Source organism: Cygnus atratus, chromosome 1, assembly GCF_013377495.2.
Source record: "Cygnus atratus isolate AKBS03 ecotype Queensland, Australia chromosome 1, CAtr_DNAZoo_HiC_assembly, whole genome shotgun sequence".
NCBI classification, from domain to species: Eukaryota; Metazoa; Chordata; class Aves; order Anseriformes; family Anatidae; genus Cygnus; species Cygnus atratus.
In genome coordinates this window covers 116,349,422-116,369,278 of record NC_066362.1, presented here as the reverse complement: position 1 = coordinate 116,369,278, position 19,857 = coordinate 116,349,422, and the positions used below count along the sequence as shown (strand labels likewise).

General features: G+C 40.3%; 1 protein-coding gene across 3 annotated transcripts in view; it reads right to left on the bottom strand.

Moving 5' to 3' along the window:
* Positions 1-4,384: 4,384 nt before the first annotated feature.
* The window catches only part of AGPAT3 (1-acylglycerol-3-phosphate O-acyltransferase 3), a 94,585-nt gene continuing 79,112 nt past the window's right edge, over positions 4,385-19,857 (bottom strand). For all 3 annotated transcript variants that reach the window (XM_035546002.2, XM_035546003.2, XM_035546005.2), the window contains 5 exons: positions 17,309-17,462; positions 16,761-16,863; positions 13,709-13,784; positions 11,248-11,446; positions 4,385-10,761 (listed from right to left, as the gene is read on the bottom strand). In XM_035546002.2, coding sequence (XP_035401895.1) covers positions 10,673-10,761; positions 11,248-11,446; positions 13,709-13,784; positions 16,761-16,863; positions 17,309-17,462 — 621 coding nt within the window. In that variant the 3' untranslated portion in view covers positions 4,385-10,672. The remainder of the gene's footprint in view (positions 10,762-11,247; positions 11,447-13,708; positions 13,785-16,760; positions 16,864-17,308; positions 17,463-19,857) is intronic.

Here is a 19,857-nt window from a genome sequence, read left to right as displayed (position 1 = left end):
AAGAGCCTGAATCAGCATCACAAGAACTTTTTCTGCCTGGACTGGCAGAAGCAGCCTGCGACAGCTCACTTACGAGAGTCTACAACTAAATACGGCAGCTCCCAGCCCTAATGTTGGCTGTGTAACTTCACTACAGCTCAATTAAAAGACTGGAAAAAAAAGCAAAGTGTAGTGCTTTCCTGCCTTTGACAAGGAGCTTTGAACTGATGGGAAGCACACAAGAAACAACATTTTCCTTAAAATATTTGTAGAGTTTGTACTTTATCGCAGCCAATATTGAGGGGGAGATTTATACACATACTTAAATCCTGCTTAGTTTCTCTCTCCTACTGCCTTTCCTTATAAACGGAGCAGCCACTAACACATAGCTGCTTGTAACTCCATTGGACAAGTAAATAAGAGAGATGTCACAAGACAACTAGGCCACCACCAAATTCAGCTTTTGCAAATGTTGCCCTCCATCAGCAAGATGAAAACCAAAGGCAGTTCACATCACAAGCCATAGTGAGGAAAAGCAAAGCAACCTGTCTTCAGAATGAACCGTGCTCTACTGCTTTCTTTATCTTCAGTTCCCTGGAAGCCTGCTCATTACATCCTATCCATTATGGGCCTGTCTGTGCGGAGGCATTTAACGCAGATGGAGAGGATCAAAAGCAGAGGTGTGCTTTTGATGGTCTGCTTTCTAGCAAATGCCTTGGGAAAACACGTGCTTTGCCTTTCCAGCACTGAGCAGGAGTGCCTGAAGCCCCAGCAGCCTCGCCACCTCACACCCAGACACGGGGCTGTCTGCATATAAAAGGCGAGCAAGGGCAAACATTACTCAGACTAGATCCAATGCAGGATACTGGAAGAAAGTGGCAATGGTCCAAAATTTTGTCCCCTTTGTGGCAATTTGATCTGTCTTTCAAGGTGCCAGTCGGACAGCCCAGGTTGTAAGACCATTCGCCACACAAGCACTCAGCAAGATGGCCCCTGTTACTTCCCAGAAGGGTTAATATGGCTTAGCTGGTTTCTAGGGGAGGCCAAGGTGGAGATGCTTCTCACAGATTTACTCATTCTGGGCTGCTGCTTCTGGGATTACAAAACAATAAGCCCTCTGGCCAGCTTACATTTCATCCTCCATGCCAGCTCCTGCATGCCTGACCCTCCTGTAGCAGCCATTTAGGTTATTTGGGGTGGAGGAGGAGACGTGGGAGACACTTGTGGATACTCAGGCACCGGGAACCAGAGCTATGTGTGCTGGTACGTGCAACGTGCATGGACCATCATCGTTCTCCGCCTGTGAATTGCTTCTGAACACTGCTGATTTCCTCTCTGTTTGGAGATGTTGGGATTAGAGAACATTTAAGAGTGGTTTATTATATAAGAGGAAGTCAGCTGCCCTTGTTGCTGACTAACAAGTGAGATACCATCTTTTCTGTCAAATAGTGATGAGAAAATAAATATACAGACATATTGTATGTACTCAGCTGTACTACTGCCTTGCGTAAAGGTGCAACAATTTACATCACCACGTATTGGGACAGTATCGTTAAAACACGATCTACAACTTGGAATAATCTGTTGAATCTTTCACCTTAACACAGTACCCCACAACCTTGTGGACCTGAATAGCATTACACTGCTGGCTGAAAGGATTCCAACAAAGCAATGTTAAGATTGTCAAAATAAATCAGTAAATAAAATACTTGCTGCTCTTACAGGGCTCACTCTGCCTGCTCAGTAGATAACTCCCTTCCCTGCTGTTCTCCCTGTCCGGGCAATCACTGTCCTCCAGCAGAGCTGCCAGGGGGTCGGGTCACGTCACTGAGCCGGGTCCTGCTCCAGCACGGGGAAGCACACGCTCCTGTCACACCTTGGCCAAGGCCACACTGTCACCAGCCACTCTGTCAAGGCCTAGGCACGCATCGGGTGTCAGAGAATTTGAACACCTAGGCCATGAGTCTGGACAGACAGCATCCATAACCTCCTTCCCCGTTGCCTGTCAGGTGAGAGGGATTAATCACCAGCTAGCAAACTCCCAACCTATCCCAAACAGCAGTAGAACAGCGGCAGCAGCTCCAGCCCCAGCAGGTTCACCATACAGCCCACTGCAATCCTGTCCCTTTGGCGCACACCTTCATCTCAGCAGGAGCATAAAGATAACAGCATTATAGGAGATTATATATATACATATATATATATATATAATATTATAGGTTCATGGGTGTGGATCCATAGGGTGTCAAAATCCAGGAGCATCTCGTTAACCCACACCACAGTTACCAAGCTGGTATCTACCTACATACGTGTGCTCTACATACATAAAGTTTTGACTGATAGATGTACTCCGACTGTCAGCCTCTCAGGAACAGATTCCAGATTCAGAATTACACAGAAAGTGCATTCACCTTTTCCCCCTTGCTTCTCCTACCCCCAAAAAGCCCTGTGCCCAATTTAACTGCTGTCAGGAGCCTGGCACATCTGAAACAGGAACTCACTCCCAGTGCAGCAGCTCTCTGTATCAGGTATTGAGGATACTGCATTCATTTTATGGAAGTCCAGGCTGTTTTACCAAATACGTTAACTTCACATTAGAAGAAAAAGGGTAGAATAAGTGAGAATCATGTAAACCCCAAACAACCAAACCCAAAAAGGACCACCACCACAATCAGCTTCATATCTCTTTAGGGGTTTAAGAGAAGACACACATAAAGGTCACTGTGATGTAGCTAAACTGCTCAATACAGAAAGAAACAACCTAACAACATACCCTGTGCCCTCAGCCAATCCACGCAGCAAACATTTTCTTCCATTTCCACAGCTGCCCTGTACAGCGCAGCCCATCAAGCACCATGTTGTCCCCACACCCTACTACCCCGTTGTTTCTGCTTCTCCAGTCCATGTTGTTGTCTCTCTGACATTGCCTGGCTGAACAGAAAGCAAACAGCTCACTAGAGAGGATTCACAGAAGGGTAACTTAATAGGCAGTGAGAGAAGACATGCACCTCTGAGGACAAAAATTAGCAACAGCCCTCTATAGCACATAGCGAGGCAGCACACGTGGAGGAGCAGAGCTCTGCCATCAGCTGAGGCTTTTTCAAGGCTTTTGCATGTGTGTATTAAGGATCATACCATTTTAATTAAAGTAATTCTTTATTATGCTGTACTGATAAAATCTCAACCCATGTTTTTCACCTTAAAGCTGAAAAAATAGTACTTGAAAAGACCATTCAAGACACCACATTAAAATAATCAGCCTTTAAAAATGAATTATGGATCTGAGGAGATTCAATGTAGGTATGGAAATATGAAAAGCTGGTTTTGTGCAAACCACGGAAGTAACAAAAAGCTTCTGCTTGCATACTTGTTGAATCAGTACCCATCTTTACATAAAAAAGTACCTGTACACATGGTGTAACCAATTGATCATTTTAAGGCAGCTCAGCTCTGGTATATTCAAAGAGCAAGGGATCAGAGAAAGGAAAACTTAGAAGAGGACCCAAGAACTCAGAGCTTGCAGTTCAGCAAAAAGATGACAAGAGGAAGGTGACAATATCACACAGCCGTTTGTTACAGGCACAAGTATCACTAAGAAGAATTAATGCCTCGGGGCGATACTAGCTCACCACCTCACAGGCACAGAAACAGGCCAGGTAGAAACTGCAGAGACCTGCTTCTGTTAGGCAGCCTTCTGTTAGAAATAAGGAAAGGGGAACAAAAGTGCTAAGTGATCTTCCAGTAGGCCTCCATTTGCCTCCAGGAGGAAGCATATGCTGTGACATGCAGGTAAGGAACATGGGTGGGCTTTAGAGTGAAAAATAGAAACTTGAAAGATGTGAGATTTGAAAAAATGGTTTAATCTACAGCATCTATCTCGTACAGCCAGCTTAGCCTGCTGGACTCGCAGCTTCTTAGATCATACAGCTTTGTGCTTTCTTGGGAAGAAACATCCTTTCCTTCTGCATCCTGGTTATGTGAAAGATGGTTATGTGAAAGAACCGTGAAAAAACTTCATACACCAATTCTATGAATGGTGCAGTAATGCACAGTCCCTCCCCAGTTCTTAATGACAGTGATGGAAGTCCTGTTTAGCTTGTTATCTATGCCCAGGTTTCCAGTCCCCCCGAAATGGTGATCCACCCAGATTATTGCTGCAGACATGTGGCCCTTGCATGGATCAGTTTGCAGGATAGAGACCAAAAAAAAAAAGCATAAATGGAAATAAAATCAAACAAAACAAAAAGCAAAATAGCCCTTAGTGCACGCTTAGTTACAAAAAAGTGTGCCAAATATGAAAAGAATGTAGATCTTCCCTTTCCATATCAGCTACTTATTCAGGAACAGTGCAGAAAAACAGATGTTGGGCAGTCACCCTTTCTTAAGCACAATTAAAAAAAAAAATCTATGCCAGCATATTATGTACAAAGTCACATACAAACAGTTCAGATAAGCAACTGAACGCATGAACGAGATTCTAATATACAGTACTTTCACACAGCCAAAACTATTTTATTTTACAAGACGAGTCGTTTGCATTTTTTTTTTCTGAAAGCTCAGTAAAAACAGCATGAACTACTTAAACAAAATTTAAGAGACAACTTACAAAGTGAAATTTGCATAGCACTGTAAATCTGTGTATTTGTTTGGGCACAGTTCTTTTTAGAAACTACAGTGAGTGACAGGGTTAGGCTTCGTTTTGTTTTATTTTTTTTAACCAGATTCAGACGCATCTCTTCTGAACATCAAAAGAATCAAGTGTAGGAAATAACTGTAAAAATGTACAAAAATATATACACATGCACAGTAAATGTGTACCCTGTATACAGTTTTATTACTTGCTAGATTTGGCTAATAATCATGACACTTCCCTCCAAAGCATGAGTTTGTAACAACCGATCAATAACGTTAAGGAGGGTTAGTTTTCTCATTAAAGAGGTTTTCATTAAAGCTACGGTACTTGCTGGTGATCTTTATGAGTGAGTAACATGCCAGTTTACAGGAGCTTCCTGGCTTTCAGGCAAGTAGCATTCAATTGTCACAGCGTACATCTCTGACAAAGCTGAAGCAAAATAATGCAAGTGATACAGCTTGTCTCTGTGCACAAGTGCAAATAATAAAGGTCTATCTGATGCCTTGGGAAGAATTTGCATTCCTGATTAGCCTGTGCCACCTACTCTTCTGCTCTTCTCAAATTAGATTGCGATGTAACTAGTAAATTGTTATGGTTTCCTTGAAAATATACCTTGGCAAAAAAAAAAAAAAAAAAAATCAGGTAAGACTGAAAATTAGTGGTGGTAGCCCCTACACTAAAGAATACTTCAAATACTTCCAAGTTAGGTTTAAAAATTACTATTATATTCCAGTTTCTGATAAAGTGTCTATTTTTAAAATACATTTCCTCTTAAAAAAGATAAAATGCTTCTCTTGCTAATGGAGTTTGTAAAGCTTTTTGGAAATAGACAATCAACTACACTCAAGCACTCTGAAAAGTGAAAATTAACCTTCCTCTGAGTTTCAAAAACTGCAGAGTAGCTTTTGTGCCAGTCTGTATGGGTGTAACATTTTAAGAAATCCAGGCAATCTTCTATAAACTTAGAGAGGTCAAAGATAAGAGAAACATGACACATTTGGCTTATGGATGCCAATCCACTGTCTTCCCAACTCCAAATCGTGTAGTGTTTCCATGCCATTTTCTGGTGGGTAGCAAATGTGGTTCACACCCCATTACACTGGCTTCCAGTAAGTCTTCCCTCAAAAATATTTATTTATTTAAATCTGCAGGGATCTTGGTGCAGAGATCACTGCGACAATCAGATAAACTATTCTTCAAGATAAATAGGAGGTGTGACAAAATAAAAAGTTGCCCTCTGTAACAAGGAGATAGGCCCTTCAAGACCAATTCTGACCCCAGTTGCATGAAAATAGTGAGGGTTACCTTGTAAGTTGTCACCAAGTGGTTTCACATTCATGTTACAGATCAGAATGTGCCTGCCCACATACATGCTCATCTCTGGTTTACAAAGCTCCTGGCAATTCTTCCATTGCTTGGCTTGGGGGAAAGAATTTGGCCGTATCTGTCCGTCTTTCTCCTCCATTCAGCTGTGCGTGTTGCAGCTTTCAGCAAAACTGTACCTGCTTCAAACCCCAGCTTCACCCAGTGCTGGCAGCTCCAGAGCAGCCCGTTATGGATCCAAAAGTTCAGAAATATGGAAACCAGCAGGTGTGACAAACTGCTTCAAAGTACAAATTCAGCATTACCATGAAGAAGAAGGGCTTTTCTTCCCAGGCATGAGCCAGGATCGTGCAACTGGGACTACGGCGAGCGAGAAACTTCATACCAAGTGACATAAGCACATGGGCATCCAGGAGATGCTGTGAGCTACTCCAGTGCGTCCAATTTCCAAAAGGGAACCTAGGAATGGATGTTTCACTTGTATTTGCATTGGCCTTCAGCATCTGTATGAAACACAGTTGGGCTAAGTCTATCCAATGTTGACCTTAGACTTACTATGTACTTCTCCAAGATGCCAAGATATGTGAACATTGTCTTCAATCTGAAACGTTGCACAGTGTGAATTCAGCATTAGTAAAAGCCTCCAACCCCATGTTTCTCTAATCAAAACGTACGTGAAGTGAATACAGGTTTTGGGGTAGTCCCAGACAGAAACGGTACCTTTAGCAATTATCAGATGTACATTGACTACTCCTTGTTAGTTGCTCCAGCCTTAGTGAAATCCCATTTATTGGTTTCATTGATGCCAGAGAGAGACCTCTTACCAGGTAATGCAGGCCTATGTGAGGCAGGCCTGAGAAGGACGTACCCTCCCTAACAAAGTTTTGCTCAGAAGCAGCAAAGTTGCATCATCAGTAGACTTAAACAGAGTTATGTCACTTCATACCTACTGAGCATGTCAACCAGTGCCCAAAATGCAGGAAGACAAAAACCCAGCTACGTGAGATGATTTCTTTAGTATTAGTTGAACTGGAAAGCTCCAAGTTCCAGCCAGGAGGTCATAACCGAACCATCTGCAGAAAATACAGGCAAGCAAGTATACAGACATCAGTAGATGTGACAAGCGGTATCACGTGGAAGTGAGCAGACACATTCACTTTTTTCCGTGAACACTAGGCAATTAGGACAAAAGGTAGTAGTCATATTCATTGGTCAGCAATTAAGTATAGAGCCCTTCAAGATAAGTTAAAGCAAAACAAAGGAACGTTGCCCATGCTCTTTGTGCCAGAGACAAATATTTTGCTCAGTAACACTAAGTCAATTGCAAGAGCACATTCAGCCCACAATGAGCAACAGAGAACTGTAATCCCTATTGAGCCAAGACCTCTGGATACCAGCTATCCAGACAGATCACAACCCATCCTTCTTCAGCATCAGCTTTTTGTGCCTTCCTAACTGCGAGACATCACAACACCAGTAGCCTCAGAGCTCTCCCACCAGCTTCTTAAGACGTAGGTCGACATGATGCTATCTTGGAATTGCAAATCCCACTTTGAGAGCAATATCGTTGTTCTTCACGACAACGATGGGTGCTGCCATGGCCCATATTAGTCACCTTCAGAGTCAATGCTGAGATCCATGACAGTCAGCTTGCAGGTCCATGCTGGAGGACATGGTATTTAATCTAAACGATCAAGCAATAAATGAATGTTTTGAAAGGTGGAGAGAGGAAATGATCCTACAGCTTTAAGTTTATTAAACTTAGCATGGTTGAAAAGCAAAAGACAAAAAAACATGATATATTTTTGTTTATTATTGCTCTTAAAGGGCTTGGTAGTCAAATATACAAGCTATAATCTATTAAACCAGAAGAAAATAGTGTAAGATATAAAATCTACGCTCACTTTTCCAATCCAAGCCACCTGCTAATCTTCATTAGTGACATTAACTTCAGCTATTTCCAGTAATTTTAATTTATACATACTCTGTGTATGTGTGCGCTCGTGCGTATATAAAAACTCCTATTTGAGGAGATAAAATTCAAAATGAAGAGATTTGTGTTGTTTTTCACTGTTTTGTACATTGCTGTATATTTCGATCTTCCAAATGGTTACTGATATGTCCGTTTAGAAGAGCAAATTAAGTAAATGATGATGCATGTATTATATTTTGAAAAAGAAAGCATGACCAATAAGTTATAAGAAAATATGAAACATTGATTATTCTCCCCTTGATGTACATGCACTAATCCCATGATTCCTAATAAGGAGTTACATGCACTAAGAGGAGAAAAGAATCCCATAAAGAGAAAGGCTATTAATTCCCTTCCCCTTTAAGCACTCCCCCTCTTCTCAACATTAAGAAGGGATTTATTTTGTCAAATTCTTGTCATGCCCTATTAATATACCACCCAAAGTGTAAGTATAAAACAGCCAGTGGTCAGCCTGCTTTGCAAGCCTCACTTTGCTAAGCTGGTACAGTTTATATATACACTCAATACCATCTTCAGGAAGCAAGTATACAGCATGTGTAGCATCTTTCTAACAAACAAGAATTATATCCATTACTGAATTACTTACGGGGAAAAAAAAGGGGAGGGGGGAATGAAAAGAAAGAAAAGCTCACTGGTTTTAGCCCTCTGGTTAAAAAACAGGGAAAAATCAGAGTTATATTTATCAGCATTTAGAATTCTAACCATATTTAAAGACAGAGTACAAAAACACTCAGTAAGGAAAACAGAGTCATGGCTAGGATCTATTCTCCTCAATTCCCAAATCATATTCCAATTTCTACCAACATGAACAACAGTTTTGTGTCCCGTCTTAGGGAAGACTTTTTGTAGGGTAGAAAGATGACACAGTAATGCTGGAGCTACAGGTACAATGATTCGGTGAGGATGAGTCTCAGGAGACAGACAACATAGGTTATCCTTCAAATCATTCCGTTGGAAAGACCACTAATAAAAATCAAGTGCATGACAGAACAGTGACTAACGATCCACAGTAAAATATTTTTCCAAGTTACAAAATTGCTCTTCTAGACAGAAAAACCTGTGGGAGAAGAGGTTACATTCTAACGGAGTAAATATGAAAAGAAGGTAGATGATTACTCTCTTATTGTGGTTGCTAGAGCAAAGATAAAAAATAATCAGTGCTCTGATAAGATCTGCTATTTGCAAGAGTGAGATAAATATTCTAAATGGCAGCTAAAATGGCAGACCTCAAGAGTTGGTTTCTGCCCCCAGCTGTAGATCTGCAACCCATTTCACCAACTTCTGAGCGTAGCCAAATGCAGATTTTGGCCTTCAGACTTAAACATATAGGTAGCTCCCATCTACTTGAGAATAATTCTGCAGCTGTGCACACAGCAGCAATCTGCAAAAGTCTTAAAATGTGCGTTTATGAAAAAATAAGAGGTACAGCCATGATTCTGATCTCTATTTTAGTGAAAAAATCCAAAGGACAACAAGCAAAACTAAAGATATTTAAATCCCTGAAGAGACCCCACACTCATTCTAATGCTTAACAGCACAACTCACCTTGCAATATTCTTCACATTAACATCTATAACACAACCAAGTAGAAAGTGCAGCACACCCTACCATTACAGCACACAGGGTAAGATCCTGGTCCCCATTTGAATCAATGTCAAAACTCCCACTAGAAGTTCAAGAGATGCCGGTGTTTGGAATCTTACTGCTACAGACCTCTCCTTTCAGAATTCTTGTAAAATACAAGATTTTGAAAACTATTGTGCTAGTTTCTGCCGTTATCCCCCAGTTTACTGAGAGATCTTGGTTGAACTGGACTTTGGTGATGACAGACGTGAACAGAAATAAAAGGAAAAAACATCAGGACAATTGAATAAATTTCCTTCTTTGCACAACTCCAAATCCCACGGTCAAAATTAGTTCAGAAAACAAAACAAATGCAAACAGACTCAAAATTACATACATACATGATGTGAAACAGGGCTAACAACACTCAAGACTGAGGTAATATTTAGAAATTAAACAGCCTTGAGCAGTTGGCAGGAGATACGATGAGAATTTTATACTCTTTTAATACTAATGGATCTGTTCTACGTCATGTGCTGATCAGTAACGCACTGCTTCCAAACTCCATTACGTGTTCTCTTACATTATAGAAGTTTTAAGATGTTGCCTGAAAATAAAATGTATCAGTGTAACATACAAATAGGATTTAATCTGTAGCCATGAAAACACAACCTTTCCAAAGAGACTAATCCAGTGAACATCTATAATTAATTAAAGAATGGTTGTTTTTTCCTGGATCATTAATAAAAAAGTTGAAAAATCAAATGCTATGTTGGCTTTAGCAAGAAGAAACATTCAATGGCTCCTGTTGTAAAAGTGAGTGTAGTGCTCTTGACAGAAACCAGTGTATTCAGTCATCTGACGATGCACATGGCCATGCCCAATGACCTCTCTTCTCCCCCCACCCCCAAACCCCCAACAAAGCAAGAAAAATTAATTTCCTCCTCCCCCCCACCCCAGATTTTCTCCCATAGTTTGACTACAGTAATCCTTAAACAGGCAGAAAGTTGATGCGTTCTTTTCAGTTGATGCCTCCAAATTCTTCATTCTTGGCTCAAGTTTTATTCATTAATATTAGTCATCAGTTATTAAGAAAAAGATAGTTTCTAAGTGTTTGTTTTTTTAACTGAAGTTAATCAGGTACCATAGTCTCATTATATGTGCTGAACTGCAGCTGTCAGTTATTCCTTTTTCTTGAATTCTTGGTTGCCATAGCTGGAGCCTTTTTCTATTTCAGTTACTCCTATCAGTCTACGAACTCCAAAGGAAGCTTTAAAACATAACAGAGAAAAGGGAGACATATTAAATCCAGTTCAAGGATTTAGGAGGTTAGATGTAAACACACAAGAAGAATTTTAAGTTATTCAAAGACCGAATTCAGAAGCAATTACAAACAACTGCTTTTCAACTGTGCACTGCGTGAAGCTGCATATGAATTTTTATTTTTTTACTTTTATTTTTTAAATATCACAGACAAGGTGTGCAGTCAGTATTTTCTCCTTCAGGCACCGAAGCAATGGGCTGCAAGACCCACTTGATATTGATTGCTACAGATGCTGCCTAAAATATGAAGGCAAGTCTGCCTGGATTAATGCTATTCAAATGATAAAAATGCTATACAAGATAAAAGACTACAAAATGAGCCCCAAGTACTCTTCTGCAAGTCCCATTGATATTCATTAATACACAGAACTTATTAAAGCTAACAGATCCTGTTACATGTTACTGTACTTAGCATCTTCTCTTCTTTTATTACCTGCTCCAACAAATCCCAGGAATGCAAGGATAAGGAGAGGTGATCCACTTGCAAAAACTCCAAAGCCAAATGTGAAGAGAGGCGAGAGGAGAACTGTGGCCCAGAAAAGAAAGTTTAGGAGAGTCCATGGTCTCCTAGGAGGTTTAAACTGCTGGCCAGGAAATACGCCTTCCTGATTATACATCTCTTGCAAAGCATCCTGAGAGAAAGAAGACAGATGAAAACACGTTCATAATGTTTACATTAAGCAATCCAAGACTAGTCAACTCCAGGACAACACCAAGGACATCATCTGTGGTAAATGTCTGTCAAGACTACATGGCATCCATTTCCATCTGCTGTTTTTGCATTTTTGCTGTTTGGGCATTTCTGTCAACTGCCAAGGCTACTGTATTAGCCCTTTGAAGGCCATGTTGGCCACAATAAGAAACTGAAACAATATTAGCCTTTCCACTACCAAATATCTTCATCTGTTCTCTTAATTTCTTAGGAATTTACGGCACTGTCAGGCCAGGGGTCAATTCAGACATTACTTGTCTATTTGCTGGATGTTTTTCTTCCTGTTTTTACTTACTAAATCATGCTGACTTTTCTTGAAGTCACAGCAGAAAAGTGCTACGTATACAGCTAAAAGAAGACAAAGCACAAACTAACCAGCTTAGACAGCACTGTACGTAACCACAAAACTTCAACAGAGCAGTTGCATTCTCAACTGAGCCCGCAGACAGATGCAATCACAGAACAAATAACAGGAAGAAGTGGCATGCCCATATTCTCCCACAGGTTTATAAGACTGCCCTGTGAGATTTCCAAGCCATTACCAAGGATGGTTCAGGTTAGGCTATTTCTTACTTTTTTCCCCCCTACTTAAGCTGTTTTTCTTTTAACTTCCCTTATGATAGGCTGAGAAGCTCAAGGCATTTCTTGCCAGTAACACAGCCTTTTGAGGACGTACCTATTGTACACTGCATCGATTTCAAGGATTCCAGTTACAACATATTGCTCCCACCATAAGATCAATATATACAATACCCATATATATAAATAATAACTCCCCTGACAACACCTCTCACCGAAGTTGAATGGAGTACAGCAAACATCAGCAAGGAACACCAAGACCTCAATTTGCAAGCACAGCAGAGCATTGTGCCCAAGGAACAGAGCCAAGCAGAGTGGGTGCTCTGGGCTGCACCTGGTTAGCCCCGCGTTTACTGCTTAACAAAGAAACTGAGAAAGAAGAGCCCTCAACAATACATCTTGATGTTTGCTCCTCAAATCACACAATTTCAGAAGGAATTCTCACATCTACAAGTCTCTTCACAAGGGAATTAGATAAAGGCACAAACATGATAGCAGGAGACAGGATTCAAGTATCTTTTTTTTTTTAAAGCTCTCTAATCCTGTATTACACTGACTCACAAGCCCATCTGATACCCCTGCCGATGGGAGGTGTGGGGTTAGGGGGGCGTATAGATGATGGTCACTACTGCTCTTTGTAAGGTAACTTTCCTCCACCTGAACCACATTAGAGTTTAGGTATTCAAACAAATTAGGTTAAAATGAACAAAATGAAACTTCCAGACCCTTATAACTTGCTGCCTACCTACAGGCTAAGCATAAGCTTGGAAATGCTGCAGCATAGGTTATCGTAGCAGAAGAAAGACAGGGATAGTTAATATTTCTGTGCTCCTATTTGCCCCCACAGAAGAGTAACACATCAAGATTTGAAGCTCAACACATATCACTCAATCACATATCACATTTGAAGCTCAACAAACCACCAATTAGGGCTGGGCAAAGTAAATTACAGTTCTCTCTTCCTCCCCACAGAACTGTTCAATCTGCAGTCAAGAAAGCAACCATCTAACAGAAAAAAAAAAAAAAAAGAAATGAGAAAAACCTTTAAGCCCTCCAAAGGCGCCCTGGCCTTGTGCTACATTGGTCCCTGGCAGCAGATCTCAGGAGCTATCTGTACTGCATCACAGACCACTGCACTGGTATCACATGAAGGCAGAAAGAAAGTAACAGCGGAAGAAACATGAAAGCAAAGGACAATTACGGCAAAGAGCCTTGACTTGCTGCCCCAACATACAGTTCTTGAGTATGTAAAAACATCACAGGGAATATGGAGCTTTTAGAAGAGTATGACAGAGATCTGGGAGATGACGAACATAAGAAGGTTGGTAGATTGCTATTAGTCTTCGCAACTCAGCCTTAACTCTGAATGCCATTTTGCTTCCCAGCAATTTGAGACCTACTCACTAGCCATCCCTCTGTGGCCAAGGGGCTCCCTTACAGCTCATCTGCAATGTTCCTTCCAGCGGTCTGAGGGACGGCTGCCAAATTATTTACAATATTTCCATCTCTTCTCTCCCTTCAGTGGAATGGTGTGCATTTCTCAGTTCCTTAACACATTCCCCTAGAAGTCCTGAAAGGGAGAAAAGAAAGCAAAGCCATTTACCTTTTCTTGATAAAGCTTATGAAGCCAATTTGCAGCTTCCTTTTCATCTTGAGGGATGTCTTCCAGAGGAAATCTCCTAGTTTAGTAGAGAGATGAAAAAAAGAAAAAGAATTAAGTCAAAATCTAGGTGTTTGACTTTAGACCTCTATGAGGGAAGACCTCCCATTTAGTAAAGGGCACAAACTAGAAGTAATGCTGTCACCAATGGCAGAGCTCTTACGTGCAGAAGAATTGGGACTTAAATAACCCCTGATTCTCTGCCAAAAACTCAGATTCTTAAGTCAAAACAAACTGTATAAGCACCCATCAAGTTTGAGCACATTAGTAAAGTAAGCATTTCCCATGAAAACGCTATTGCCCTCTCACTGGAACCATTACTGTTTGATTTCCAATGAGCTCAGAAAGAAGCACCCAGAGCTGGAAAAAGTCAAGCAAAAGTGACAATACCCAGGATAACTGTTTGTTATATTCTGCTAGTGAGGGAAAAAAATTGAAGGAATGAGAGGTGGGTGGTTAAAAATTCACTTTGTACCAACTCTAAGGAAAAACACCTACAGAGTCTGTACTTCTTCTCTCTCTCTCTGCTTCTCTGGCCATACAGGTAGAGACATATAGTTCTCTTAGTGCATAGGAAAAGTATGCCCAGCTCTGGGTACTGACCTGACCTCATTGAGAACAGGAGCCTTTTAAGATTCTAGTTGTGAAGAGTCAACTTATTTTCCTGCATTCTTTTATTTTCTGATAGGTGAGCATGTTAATGGCATGTCTGTGTTGTCTCCTTTCTCAGCAGCACACAACTCTGCATCCTGGATCAACTCAGAAAGAAGTTGCTTGGTTTGTATAGGGCAGGCACACACACCTCTTACACCCTCAAGCTCAAACATTTTGTTAACATTCATACATTGGTATCAGGCTCCTCTTACAGCAGGGCAGGCGGTAAGAACAGGACTATGACTTTTGGGAGAGCTACAGACACAGTGATCCCACAGACAACTTATCTGGTGTTGTTCAACGAGGGAATATGTTTCCACAGTGCAAAGTTAAAGCCTTTGAGTCTGCAGCAGCAGAGGGAAGATATTCTAATGCATTTCTAATAGTTTCTGCATCCTATAAACAAATTGAAAACTAGGTTTTACAGATTTCCTTCTAATAGCTCTAACAGGAGGAGACGCTCAATTAATATAAATAATGCTCAACAAAAGCGCAGTAAAAAAAGCTCAGCTCATTTGCTGAAAGCTCTCTGCTAAAATCCTTACTGTATTGGTATCACCACTAGAGGGTACTCACAGCAACAACATTTACTAATTTAGCTAATCAGTTTCTCTGGAGCCTGTCAGGAGAAAGACTGGATCATCTGCAGAGAGCTAAGCTTCTTACCTCTATACAGGTAGCTTCATACGCATATATGAAGAACAAGAGCTTACATACTTCTTTTCTCTATCTAAGCCAAGTCTGCTGGCACATCAAGGACATGTTTAATTTTCAGCAAGACGACTGTAAAAAATAGTTTCTTTTTTATAATAGTTTCCTCCCCGATACAGTGTGGAAGCTTCAAGTATAGAAAAACATCTTGAGAATGTTGATTCAGTCCACAAACATATTATAAATCAAAATTACAGAAAAACATAGTTATTATCTTCTTTAACAGGGTACAATTAGTAATTTCACTTGGCAACACTATCTTTGACAGAATTTTATGAAACCAAATCTCTTCTAAAGACTAATGAAAACATTTCTCTTCTCTCCTCATCAATAAATAAGACCAACTTACTTGTACTGAGATACAATAGCCATAGGATAGCTTAGCAAGCCATAGGATATTTAACTGAATGCAGCTGCTCAGTGTATAACTATGCAGATGTACATCCATGCACGTGTACCCTGGATCTAGGTAAATACATAACACACATGTAGTGCCAGTATGGAATTAGAGGTGGCAACCACCTTACATGCTGTTTAACTAACTTGTAAGTCGTCTGCTCACTTTCTTCATCAGGGATGTGTCCTTCCCCACTAGGGCTGCAGCACCCTGCCTCCCCTGGGACAGCATTTCTTCCACAGAACTGTTGCTACAGTACCTTGACACAATGGATAATAAGTGCAGGTCCCTATAAAGTCTTTCACCCTTGGAAGCTCTGGCATGACACACTGTCTTTCATTAGGACAATGTACAGAGCCAGTGCTATGCACCTGCAGTGCACAGACCCAAGGCCAGAGGTGAACGGAGTAAGGGAAGTAGCAAGTAGTCCTGCTACTTCAAGTACCAGAAGTGAGCTGTCAGAAGAACTGTGGGAAGAACAACCAGGTCGTTTGTCAAGTCCAGACATAAAAGGGAAAAGAGGAAATTCAACAGGAAAGCATTGGTAGCTTTTATGATCACAAGAAGCTTTTGAAGAAGGCAGCAACAAGGAGAAAGCAAGAAAGAGAAAGCACACGTAGGTGTGCATGCATGCACCTACATGCTGCATGGAGGTAGGGGTTAGCAATCACTCTTTCAGGCAAAAAAAAAAAGAATGTGAGGAATGTACCACCTCATTCATATATTTGAATTTCAGCATTATTTAACTTCTAATCTGCTAATCAAGCCATGTGAGAGAAGGGGACAAACTGGCACAATAAGGAGCTTTACGCCACTTTCTACAGGAGACTACTGATGCTGGGCAGGTTATTTATACTATACGTATGCTCACAAGGGACTGGGTAGGGAACAGAACACTTCCTTTCTGTTCCCAGCAGAGAAAAGAAAGGCATGCAAGTGCCCTCACCACACAAAGTTTGGGGAAACCCCAGCTGGACAGACAGTACAGTTATAACCAGGCTTAAAAAGTCCATCCAATGCTCTCTGACTTGCTGGGCAAAATCAGGGGACCTGAAACGTGAAAATAAACTGAAGCTGGGGTGGGGGCATGACAAGGAGGTCTCTGTGGCCTGCAGAGAAACTTGAATGACAAAGCAAAGAGGACTACAGCAGAGGATGCTTCCCTGTGAAATCCGAATACACTTCGACACGCCAAAGCATGCATCTTAGGGCTCACCATCATTATATGCTCACCTTACACACATATCTGCTTCATATTTCTTTCCATAAAGAATTCCTAATAAGGAGGGGTTCTTGTTTCCTCTGAAATTTAGTGTTACATCATACACTGCTGCAACTGTTGCAAAAAAAGAAAAAAAAAAAGATGTTATATCAGCAATTCTAGCAACCATGTTGCCAGCATCCTTGCATTAAACAGCAACAGGGCCTTGCACAAGCCTTGATGTCAGGTAGCAGAGTCCTTCACTATTTTGTGTTAACATGTTTTATTTAACATGTTTTATTTTTCTCTCTCAGCCACCTGACATTCCCATCTATGTTGCACGTGTGTTACCAAAACACAAGATGACATGATGAACTAAGCAACAATGACACACCTAAGAAGTTTTTTTTTTTTTTTTTTTAAGAGTGGTAACAGTTATGTGGCACAAATTACAGTTGACATGGTGAATGATTATTACTTCCAACTTGCTAATTGTAATGGACAAAATGAACAACAGAGTATACTACAATGCGCTATACATTACAATTAATGTGAAGAATGAATAGCAGCTTGCCAGTACCTGTTCCCCTGAGACACTGGACAGCAGTGGTGAAACCTTTGGTTCTGGGCAATAGGTGGTATTTCAGTTTAGGCAACCCCTTGGATTCGGCTACCTCCATACTGATACGATGCTTGGTTTCTGTAAAACGAGTTCCTTCACAATACAGGAGAAACTAGTAAAATAAGACAGAAGGCAAAAACAAGGATATTTTGTGACTACAAGAAACCAAGCAGAATACAAAAAAATTTTTGTAACATAAACATACAGCGGTGCACACACACACTTCAGTTACCTGATTTGATCATCAAGTAGGAGGCACAAGTACCACCTTACAACTCATTCAGCATAGATTATATTTAACTACATTGGAAGCAAATTTAAGGTAACAAAAATCTAAATAGTTATACCTGAAATGTTTATTTAAAAAGAAAAAAACAATCCATTAAAGATTTAGCTGGCTGGTTATGGACTAACCTACAAATCAGAGAAAGCAATCCAATTATCAGTACATGACTATTTTAGAAAAAAACATTAATCACTAACTTGCTTGTTTAAAATTTGTACTGTACAACCAGAACTACTCATCTGAGGACAGACCTGTTTGCCTGAAAGATTTTCTGATTTTTATTTTTAACTTGTATCGGTTGTGTTCATAAAAAATGGTGCCTTTCTCTAAAACCTTTACCTTGTTCACAATGTAAGGCATCAATCTGAGTGTAGTATCCTGAGCAACAAGTAAAGACTTAAATCCTCCCACCCTGACTTCATGCAGCACAAAACAATTTATCTGCCCTTCTCTAGCATCTCTGTTACATCTGCTCTACTTGTGAGAGAGACCAGAAGCAAAGCCAAGAGCAGACAAACAAAGCCCATCTGAGCGCCCTGGGGTGAACTTCTGTTTATCCCTGGTCTTTCTGAAAGGTGGACATCCATTTTTCCTTGGGAACAGTGCAGCTTTCAAAAACACAAACCTCTGCATCACAAGTAAGCAACGGGCATGGCAGGAAGGTAAGGTTGCTACTGCTCTTTCTCACAGCAGCCTCATGCAATGCTGTAATGTTACAGTTCGAAAGAAACACTTGTTGAGTGAGTCACCATATACCTGCTGTTTGTCGGCGCTGTGGCTGCTTGACTTTTTTCTCTGTAGTGTATACACACCATGCATCATAAAAGGTAAATCGAACAAAATGTTAGGACTGCAAAGCCACACACACAGTAGTCGGAAGTGCCTGAGTGCGTGACAGCATGGAAGCTGGCCCTGCAATCTTCATTTGGCCCTTAAGGGAACGAATTCCCATTACCAAAACCCGACTGACCACCGCAGACAGGTGGTGAGAACAGCTGAAGGTACAGAGGCCAATATTGTACGCCCAGCCTCTGGTCTTAAATTCAAGTTCTCTTTCTGCTGCACCAAATTCTCCCCTTCTTGTACTCAGTGGTGCAGCAACCTTTCCGAGCCAAGTATGTGAGCAAGGTACAGGCTGCACCGCAGGGCCTGGGTGAAAAAGACTTAACGAAGAAAGGTTGCACAGACTGTGCTAATTGCAACATTTAGAATGCACAAAAAATAGGGAATTGATTTATTCAAGTCAATTTTAATCATGATTTAAATTACCAAGCAGGAAGTCTTGATTTAAATAACTGTGTTTTGCATTTACATTTTTTTTTGTTGTTTTCCCTAGAGACTAGTTCTTGGTTATCAATGATAGAATCATTATAACGTATAGACTTGCAATTAAAATAAAGTCTTGGCATATTTTAATTGGTGTATATATATGTTTAAACATTAATCAGGAGGATATATTTAGTTCATACCCATGTATTCAAGCAATTAAGTAGTTTAAAACACATTGTCCAGATATTTTATTTGTAGTAATGATAAAAAAACAAATGATCCATTCACTATGTACATGTTAAGACCTACTATTTCACTATTCATTTTAACAAGCTTTACTGAATATTGAAATTCACTTGAACCGTGCAAAAAGCATCTTAAAATGTTTTATGAGCCAAATAACTCCACATTAAACACACTGCTATAAAAGCTAAACAGTAAACTTATCAAAACATTTGCATTCAAAGTTAAAAGAAGGTTAATAGGTTGATTATACTACTGTATTTCTGCAGTAAAATCTAACAACTTTGTACATAATGAAACATATATGTTCCACCCTTGGCTTCAAATAGTGTCAAAATAAAAAGGAGAAGCATAACTGCAAAAACAGTTGTAATCTTACCATATGCTCTCATAGAGACTTTTTAGGATACATCTAATTTTACAGATCAAAGAACATACTAACAGAAGAAATTCCTACTAAAATTCATGGTCTGTGCATCCACCCCACCCAGATGCACTCAAAACCAGAAGAAATTTTTGTTGTGTCTACCTCAGAAAACGTAACTTAAGATTATATAGATTTAGTAGTCAAATATGAGCTGCTACTTATTATTTTAAAAATAATAAAAAGGTATACATTTTATCTGAACTTATTTTTAAGTATTACACAAGCTTGATTTGTACATTATAAGCTTCTAAATCATCTGTGCAAGCTTCTGAACTGCTTTCC